Source organism: Chelonoidis abingdonii, chromosome 15, assembly GCF_003597395.2.
Source record: "Chelonoidis abingdonii isolate Lonesome George chromosome 15, CheloAbing_2.0, whole genome shotgun sequence".
In the NCBI taxonomy this organism is placed as follows: domain Eukaryota; kingdom Metazoa; phylum Chordata; order Testudines; family Testudinidae; genus Chelonoidis; species Chelonoidis abingdonii.
This window is the reverse complement of record NC_133783.1, coordinates 26,594,977-26,604,988: the sequence shown is the minus strand read 5'-3', so window position 1 is coordinate 26,604,988 and position 10,012 is coordinate 26,594,977. Positions and strand designations below refer to the sequence as shown.

Sequence of the window (10,012 nt, the reverse complement as noted above, 5' to 3'; positions counted from 1 at the left end):
CTTTCCCCCCCCCCCCCCCCATCTGCAGTGTTGCACATTAATTGGTACCTATAGACACTGGTGCATACTAAAGGTTCCTTAGTGCACTTTAACAAACAGCACTTTAGGAATCACACCTTGCCATAATGTGGATTATTCCACAATGTAGACAAAGTTTCTCTCTCTCCCATTCAGTTTTTCAACTTTGAATGAACTAGTTGAAGAAACTGAAATGAAGAAAATATTTTCTCTGCATCTACAGAAGAGGCTGCTGCCATCAAAAATTGGTATAGCACTGCAGCAAACACAGGTTCCAGGTGCTTAGCCAGTGACTTCCTGCAGTTTCAGTGCTTTGACTTTCTTTAGAACTTTATTATATTTTGTATTCAATTTAAATGAATATTAAGTTTAGGCTTTAACAGGTTGTCAAGTTTAATTTTAAATGAACGTATTTAAAAAATTAGCCTATTTTAAAGTCCTTGATTATTAACCCTGGTAGAAATAAACTGTGTTGCATAGAATAAAATTTTATGTTTGTACTGAAATTTCCAGGGAACAGCTGTATTCTGGTACAATCTTTTTCCAAGTGGAGAAGGAGATTACAGCACAAGGCATGCAGCCTGTCCAGTACTAGTTGGAAACAAGTGGGGTAAGTATCCCTACTATGCCAAACATCTGATTTTAATTTTTTTTACTTCACTGCTTGTGGTAGGATACAGTACAGCCACCAGCTCCTTTCAAAGAAGTGAGCTAGTACATACCTAGCTACTTCATACTAAGATCTTCTCAATTTGCAAATATTGTGGGGTTTTCTTTTTAGGCTTAGTATGTCAAGTTTCAGGCCATTGCTTTGACATTTATAGTTGGAGAATAAAGCTTTTCTGATGCATGTGCTGATAATGTGTATTTAGTTTAAACAGAAGTGGTGACCAAATACTATTTTTGTCTCTTATAGTATCCAATAAATGGATCCACGAACGAGGTCAGGAATTCCGAAGACCATGCACTTTATCAGAGTTGGAATGATGCAGACTTTTCCCTGTCCTATAATCGAGTTTGTGTAAAATGTGTCTCCTCCATTTAATTTTCTACAGTTTTTTACAATTTACTAACACTCCACTACAGGTACAGTCTCCAACCACATCCAGTATTGTCTGTGAAGAAACACCTACATGGTTTTAGTTCAGTCTACGATATCCCTGTTTTATAGAGAGAAAATATATTGAGATTTTTTCAAATTTTTCAGGCTAGAAGGACAAAATATAGTTGAGTCAGAAATAACAGGGATAATTTGTGATTTTATAGTACCCTTTATTCTGCAGAATCTCAGATCAGCAGAGAAAGCCAGTATGTGATGTGTGTTAGTCCTCACAAGCTTGAGTTTACCAGTGGTAAAAAACATGAACAATCTAATTTCAAGTACAGACTTGTTGTTTGGAGGGCTGCATTAAACCAATCCTCGTCTCCAGCTCCCAAACTCAACTTTGTTGTAGTGTGCCTCACCACTACAGTTGAACTGTGGGCGTGGTTTGTGTTCTCTGCGTGACAGGTTACCTTTGTGTTTATCTTAGCCTGTTTTCCAATACTACAAAAGCCCAGACTTAACTGACTTGTAAATTCTCTCATATGCCTCTACAGTGAATTTGACTTGTAACCCAGAGAATGTGAGCCCACAATCATATAAAGTGTTTTGGCTGTGCTGTATCAGATACCTGTGTGCCTCAGAACAGCCTGACAGAAATAACCTGGTTTCCAGGTCTAGTTTTGTTTTTATGACTTAGTTTGTCCATTTAAAAAAAAAAAGCTGCTTTTCTGTGTCCTAGTAATAAACCTTTACATCCGTTTCTTGTCCAGTGGGATGGGGAAAGTACCATCTTTGATTAAACAGAGCATTGTGCCTTAGGAGAATGGAATTTCAAACTGGTTCAAAGATTTACTTGTGAAAAGCCAAATTTTCCAATGCTGAGATCTTTTGTGACAAAGGCAATCTATTTATAATCTTCACTTTTTTTTTTAAATGCTTTTCATTTTGTATATGTTTTGAGATGTTGTGGACGTTGAATACATGCCATAACTGTGACTGGTTTTTCACCAACTCTGGACTGAATTCACACAGGATGTAGATGGAGGTAAAAGTGAGCCACACCAGAACCTAGCAGGCCACCTTCTGTCAGTCTAATCTTGGATTCTGAAATTCTAAATATTTTTAATAGTGTATGGGCAAACCCCATTTTAGATAATTGGATTCTCTACCTGAGTGAGAACCCGAAGATTGAACCCAAAAGGTAGGAGAATCCGACTATTAACCTATATAGGTACTTTGGGAACACGGATGCAATTTAAAGGTACTATAGAGGACTCTCATATTCAGAAGGATTATTATAAAGAAAGTTAAATCAAGTAATGTATGGCATAAATAAAATCTAGCAAAGAAATATGCACAAACAGAACAGAGTTTTTTTGTTCTCTGAATTTTGACCTTTTAACAAATTTTTCATCCCGCCCTCCTTTCCTCTTGTAAATTGTGATGTAAATCCCCTCATCTGAGTTTGTCACTCAGTTTTTTCTTTTCTCCATCGTGCTCTTCCTTCATTCCTTTCATATGCTCTTTTGGTAACTAGGGCTGAAGCTTAGTCCTGCAATTTTCAAGAAAATGGAGTGGACATGATTAAGAGAGCTTGATAGACAGTTGTCAGGCACAAAAAGGCAAAACATCTCCATTTCCAGTCCCCCCCCTCTGTAATCAAACAATTTCTCTAATTAGAGACACCCCAGTAATGGTGTGGCAGCTAACAGTCTGGGTGTTCTTGCTAAGAAGAAAAACCACTCTTCTCTTATATTTATCAGTGCCTTTTTTTAAACTCGGTTTAATGTTTTAAAAGAAAAAATGGGAAATCTCAAAATCAGTGGTCAGCTAAGTTACTCCTATATACTTGCTTGAAACGTCCATTGCTCAAACTGGAAGAAAGCCAGGCTATGCTCCAACCCACCCTTTACTCTCAGTCAGCAGCAGCGAGAAGATCGGGGTATCGCATACCAACCTGTAACTCCCAACTCAGTTCAAGCAAAGACAAACATACTACTCTTTCCCTCAAGAGATTTGAGGTGGAAAACAATGGTTTGAGGCCTATTAGACTTCAGTTGGTAAGGTCAGAAAATAGTCTCTCCTTCTGTGCCCACCTATCAATTAGCTTTTCTAATGTTCATAGAATTTTAGAGAAGTTTCTAGTTAGTATTGTTTCAATTGCATGATGCTTATGATCCAGAAATAAAATCATTTGATAGTTTTTCTTCTGTCCATTTTCACTAAATGAAATTTGTTTCCTACTAGTGAAAATGTTCCATTGGATAAAGTTATATCTAAGACTGGTTAAATACGTTGAAAATCATTAAAAACTGAACCCTTCCAAGCCTGGTTAGTAGGAAGGTAAACTATTTACTTTAATTGTTGTAGATAAAGACCCATATTTCATCTCCCTTGCTTGAAGCATTCATACATTTAACACTGTGTAAAAGTGCTGTTTCCTGCCGTATCCATTAACTTTCTAAAAAGGGCTTTCAGATCAAGAGTTTGGCTCCTGTGTGAATGCAGTTTAGTATTAAATATGAATGACAATTATCCGGTTCACAGTGACATCTGAAAAGTTGCCTTACTATTAATTTTTTTGTAAAGTTTTTCTTTAAATGTAAAGAACAGGCTTAAAATAAAAGTCACTGCCACTTACAGTGAAAATCCTCACCATCAGACTTTTTTTTTTTTTTTTTTTTTTTCTTGTGATCTGTTGCTGTCCATTTGTCAGATTTATGGATTCCTATATGGTTCCTAGAAACTCAACAGCCCTATTCCCTAATTAATTTCAGAATCTAAAAAGTGGGTTTAGAACAGAGGTGAGCAAACTGTGACCTGTGGGACTGTCCTGCCTGAGCTCGTGGCCTGGGAAGCTAGCCCCAGCCCCTCCCCTACTGTCCCCCCTCCCCCACAGCCTCAGCTTGCTTGCTCTGGTGTAGTGCTCTGGCTGGTGGGCCTGTGAGCTCCTGGGGCAGCGCAGCTGCAGAGCTGGCCTGACCATGGCGGTGCAGCTGTAGCACTTCCAGCCTCAGTGCTCCAGGCAGTGTGGTAAGGGGGCAAGGAGCAAGGGGGGTTGGACAGAGGGCAGGGGAGTTTGGGGTGGTGGTCAGGGGGTGGTGGTGTCGATAGGGGTTGGGAACAGGGTTGGATGGAGCAAGAGGCCTGGGGGGGGAGGGCGTTGGGAATGAGAAGAGGGGTTGGATGGGGTAGCAGGGGGCAGTTGGGACAGGGAGCAGGGGTGTGTGGATGGGGCAAGGATCCCAGAGGGGGCCATTAGAGAACAGGGATGGGGGGCAGATAGAAGGTGGAGGCCGGGCCACAACCCCCTCTCCAACTGGCCGTCCATACAATTTATGAAACTTGATGTGGCCCTCAGGGCAAAAAGTTTGCCTGCCCCTGGTTTAGAAGATGCTTATAACATGGATTACTGTGTATTAACTGTTCACAACAGACCTGAGATTTAATCATGTGTGTCCAAGTGAGACAAGATAAGGGACCAAGGAAGCAGAATAGAAGAAAATAAGCCTTTAACAATGAATAGCAGTACCCAGAAGATCTTAGTTTCCAAATACACAGCCTTTTCATTAATGTAAAACACTTGTAAAAGTCAGCAGCTTATGTCTAGCATTTTGAAAGATGATTAAAATACCTTTGTTAGTATAACTGCACTCTTCAGGCTTTCTTTATTGAAATACAGTTAGGGCTTCCAGGGTTTCAGTTTCATTTGGGGGATGGGGGGATTTTAAGCAATTTGATTTTTAGGTAGCTGTCCAAAAATCAAGTTTTCAAGTCTTTGAAACAGTACTGTGTTAAAATAGGTTTACAATAGGGATCTTTAGTATGCACCAGGTTGGTCTACACAGACCAATTAATGTGTTGCACATTAAGCATGCTTTAGAAATTACACCCTGTAGTCTGCATTATTGCTCCATGTAGAGGCCCTTGGACCCTAAACCATTTCTGGTGGGATAAACCATTTGTGTTTTTGGTATTGGGGGTGTCTTTTATGTTCCAATCAGTTAAAACCTTGTATCCCAGAGGGAAGCTGAGTTGAATCCAAGCATCTCAAGTTACATACGTTGATGGTATGTGGACGTGGTAGCTTGTATTGGAACTGTACAAGAAGAATCTAGCCTATAAAGGGGTTTCTAACCTAAAGCCAAGGGTAAGGAGACAAAGAGAGGTTTTGGAAAGGGAATTGCCCCTGCTTTGAGCAGGGAGTTGGACTAGATGACTTCCTGAGGTCCCTTCCAACCATGAGATTCTATGGAACCCTTGCCAGAAATGTCCTTTTTCAAATATTGTCAACATTTGTGTTGAAATATTTAGAAGCAGCTTTCCTATGGCACCCTGACCTTTGGATTGTTCGCATGAAAGGGTAGTTGAGGAAGAGCCCATGCCAAGGCACTTAAAAGTATATTCCCAACCTTTGTATGCCCATGGTGTTTAACACTATACTGTTTTCTATGGACTCCAATTCTACAGTTCTGACAAACCACAAACATTTTCCAGATGAGATGCTAAAGAAATAGCAATGCCATCTTGTAATCCCATAAATCAAATAGTCTTCTAGATAGATGCTGTGTGCTTCTCATTTGAGGAACACTTGCTATAGATGCTGTTGATAGATTAACAAAACTGCAGTTTAAGTTTAGAGAGATTCTTTTTTAACCCCTATTTCAAGGGTGTTTGGGATCTAGACTTTTAGTCCCAAGCATGAATTTCAAATCTGGACTCAGGCTGGGAGCCAGAGTCAGTCCCAAGGCAGCAGGGAGGGGGATGGTGTTTTTATTTTAAACTGACAATAATTGCCAACACAACCTTTAGCTTTTGAAAAACCCAGCATGAACTAGCAGAAAACTTCTGATTCTCTTTAGGGTCTCAGGGTTTGTCTACAGGATGAGGTAATGTGCCCTACAGAGTGTGATTTCTGAAATGCCCTAACATGTATATTAATAGATCTGTTCAGGTGCTGCTGGTGAACACTAATATTCCCTAGGGTTGGTAGGAACTAAATTAAAGCACTCTATCTACATGGCTCTGTTAACATACTTTAGAACACTTCAAGTCACACCACCCCTTACCAGCAGGGCACATTATACCACAGTATAGATATGCCCTTTGTCTCCTTTAACTTTCTCCCCAGCAAGCTGGCACTTTGGCTACTTTTCATACAAAGAGTCCTCAGTTCTGCCTGACTTAGCGTAATCGCCCTTGTGCTTCACATTCTTTCTTCAGCCTTATCTGAGCTAATGAAGGTTTTCTGTGATATTTGTATAGTACTTCACCACACACTGAAGTTTTTGCAGTCATTTTTCCCTCTGTGGCTATAATACACAACATACAGCTGGGCAACTCAGGAGCAAGGATGTCTTGTGAAAGATACCCAAATGTAGCTTCTTGTCCATATTCCTTGTTCATAACTTCCCAAACTGTACACAGTATCAAAAGCATTATAGTCTATCTGTCCCAGAATGTGGCTTCTATCTATTCTTTATTCTACCTGCTGCTACTCTCAAAGAAGGGAGTTGGACATCAGAGGTAATTCAGTTCATCTCAATTGTACAGGCAATTTGCATACTGCAATCCTGTTAAGTACTAAAGATGCTAATTTTTGTTACATTGAAGCTAGATTTTCAAACCATACTTTCTGGATGACAGTGCTGTAGAAATGTAGTTCAAATGAACCTTCACTCAGCTAGAACAATGTACTGGTTTTGTGTACAGTACATCCAGTCACATGTTATGATAGCATAGACTTTAAAAGTGTTTACATCAGCTGTCTAACCAAAATCATATGGATCCAGATCTCCCCACAAAGGCAGCTACTGGTGAAGTTGAGCTGTAAAGCTACATGGGCAGAATTGGACCCTAAAAGAATGTAACTTCTTAAGTGTCAAGTAACTTTAATTGTTTTGAGGTGATTTATGTTCTCTCCTCATTAGCCACGCTTTTGCTCACTCTACCATTATGAGATTTAAAACACATTTTGATGGTTGCACTAGGAGAATTAGAATGCTGGGTAATTCTATAGTAACCACTATGAGGATAAACTAAGTGACTCATATTCCACACTTATAACACAGCTGCACTTTTGGAATGAGTGTAGTTATGGAAACAGAGTCAAGTTTTAGGAGTTCTCTATATAAAAACTGAAGCTGATCCTCAGCCTAGTGTAAATGGAACTAAATCAATTCACATCACCTGTGTATCTGGCCCTGAAAGTTGAACAGATTTAGATTTACTTGTTGACTTTCTGCATTAGTCTCAGTTTGGACAATACAAATATGCTAGGTTTGACTAACACAGTTTCGTATTGTTTGGGTTGCCAGCATAGCTGGGCTCTGTTAACAAAATGGATTTTATATTTAAAAGTAAGAGTATGTTCACAGTTAGACTGCAGCAACTCTTGAACTGAAAATATTTTGAGTGATCATTGAATTGAAATAATCAATAGATAAAATGAGATAAAATCAACATATATTGTTCCACAGGGACTCTGAAGATGTATTAAAATTATTTACTACGGCAAGCAAGAAGCCCAGTGCTATGAATAGTAGACAGTTTGCTTTTATTGTACAAATTGACATACTTGTATTAACTAAGCAAAAGACAGAGCCCCATGTGCCACCCCTTGTACCTGGAGTTGTCTGCACCTTTGTACAGCAATGCCAGCAGGCTTTTCCTTTTTAAAATCAGATCTACACCTTGGGGAGCAGGCAGTGCTTAAAGAAAAAATAACAGTACAGTAAACCACCAACAGTGGTTCTTCAAGATGGTTGCCTTGGTGGATCTGCACTACTTGCCCAACTTTTCCATTGTTTCAGAACTATGCTATAACTTCTTGAATTGAAGGAAGGAATGCTCAAGGTGGGAGGGGAAGGGCACAGATATAGTACACTACAATCCCATTGGGCACTGCTATTAGATGGTGATACAAACGAGCTCAGAACTAAAGGATCTGCACCAGCAGTTGTTTGGAAGAATCCGTTCACGATGTATGTTAGATTTTTTTCCTCTACGCTAAATGCTAGTTTCAGTGACAGCTGCACTGAACTGCAAAGGCCATAGGCAATAGCCAGCTTGTGAATCATGGCAGATTTCCCCCTCCCCACATTCCCTACCTCCCAACCAGTGTGTGGTACCCAGATGGAATGCCATGGAGTCACATCCAGATCTATCTTTGAAAGGCATATTATTAGGCATAATATCACAGCAGCAGACCTCCAACGCTTCTATAGGTTTTTAGAGTTATTCATTCCATGCATAGTAAATTCTGGGGGGGGAAGAGTCTAGTAGTTTGTGCAGAAAGATTATTCTGATACTTGCATTGCTCTATTCAGTAGAAGAGAAAGATATGATGACTTGAACCTGGTTTTCATTGTATCAACATTTACTGATAACACATCCTGAAGCAAACAGCAAGGAGAGTGGTCATTCTTCATTTGTCAGCAGTAGTTCAAGCCATTTAGGAATGTCTTGAAACACAGAGTGAACAAATAGCCCAGTCCTACAACCCCTTATCTCAATGGATCTCTACTCACAGTCGAATGCCCACTGATACTACTGCTTTTTGAGAGCAATGACTGCTTGTGTAAGATTTGTAGACTCAGACCATAGTTAAAGGTTACTGAGGTTCTCTGTTAGTTATATCATATAAAGAAAATTTAAACTAGCAGTGAGGCTTGTAAAGAAGCCACTTCTTTCAGTGCCGATGGGGGAGCTGAGCTGTTAGAACATCTGGCCCATGGCATTTAATACTTCACTGAGATTAGTGGGATCGCTAACACTTCAGGCTGCTTGCAGACTCAGGAAGACAGCAATCCACTGGGTCATGCTAAGGAGGGGTGGGTTTTTTTGTAACTGGGGGGCTCGAAGCATTGATTTAAATACGTTTAATTTCTGCAAAAGCTTAAACTGATATGGAGGCCAGATGAATGCATTAAACTGGCTCCATCTCAGGACCAGAAGGAACAACAATGCTGTGGAATGGAGCCCCTAGCAGGTAAGTATAGTTTTAAGTGCCACAAGTTATATGTATATTATGGGTCACTTATTGCTGGTCTGTTATATTTAAGCAAGCAAGGCTGACAGTATATTAATCTTTATAACAAAGATTCACAAGTGCCCCAGGACCATTTTATGTGAGACACCATAAGAGATCCTCAGGAATCATACCTCCCCCCCGGTGTAGAGTTGGTCAGACTACTGCTACATCAGCCATTGCAGGAGTGCCAGCAAAAGCATAAGGAGAATGGTCATCCATCTACTAGTATGCTGTAAAGTAGCTTTACAAGAGTGTTAGAACCAGCGTCCTGTGGAATGTGCCCTGCCTGCAAAATTTGGCCTCATGGAAGGCCCAGTCCCTGGTCTACCTGATCACAGAAACCTCCAGCAGAGACATTCGTGTTGATCAGGCACTTGCCCCACAATCTTAGCACAGAAAGTCTAGAGAGGATACACAAATCCTCATCCCAATTCCAAAGAAAAGGGAAGATGTAAAAAACAAAAACCCAGGAAAGGTTTTGTGGCCCTCTCTCTAGTGCACTAACTGAATGGGGTGTTTCACTGAACTCATGAGTAGCTACCAATCCCCTGATGACAATAAGCATGGTCCGATAGCATGCTCTGACAGAATCATCTGGAAGAGGGACATTCCCTCCTGCCCCATCCAAATACTGGCTAAATGCCCCAGGCTGAGGTGCTTGAACCATTTCTCAGTATTACACAACTGTCCTCCACTCTCCTGTTTTATGAGCTGAACTTGGACCGAATCTCCACTTTGTCTGACCTTTGCACTCTCTAATTACTGTGACCTCACTTTGGTTACCACAGCAGTGTTTAAAGTCCATCAGAGAGAGAAGTATACATGCCCTGTACTCGAAACAAACCAGTCTCACTTCCATCTCACTACAAGACTGTGCATTAGAGTTTCGGGAGCCTGGATTTGTTTAGTCTGACAGC

General features: G+C 40.4%; 1 protein-coding gene across 8 annotated transcripts in view; it reads left to right on the top strand.

Annotated features, from left to right (window-relative positions):
- Positions 1-3,718, top strand: part of P4HA1 (prolyl 4-hydroxylase subunit alpha 1) — a 71,086-nt gene extending 67,368 nt beyond the window's left edge. For all 8 annotated transcript variants that reach the window (XM_075072633.1, XM_032765856.2, XM_075072631.1 and 5 more), the window contains 2 exons: positions 532-628; positions 935-3,718. In XM_075072633.1, coding sequence (XP_074928734.1) covers positions 532-628; positions 935-1,005 — 168 coding nt within the window. In that variant the 3' untranslated portion in view covers positions 1,006-3,718. The remainder of the gene's footprint in view (positions 1-531; positions 629-934) is intronic.
- The last annotated feature ends 6,294 nt before the right edge of the window (positions 3,719-10,012 follow it).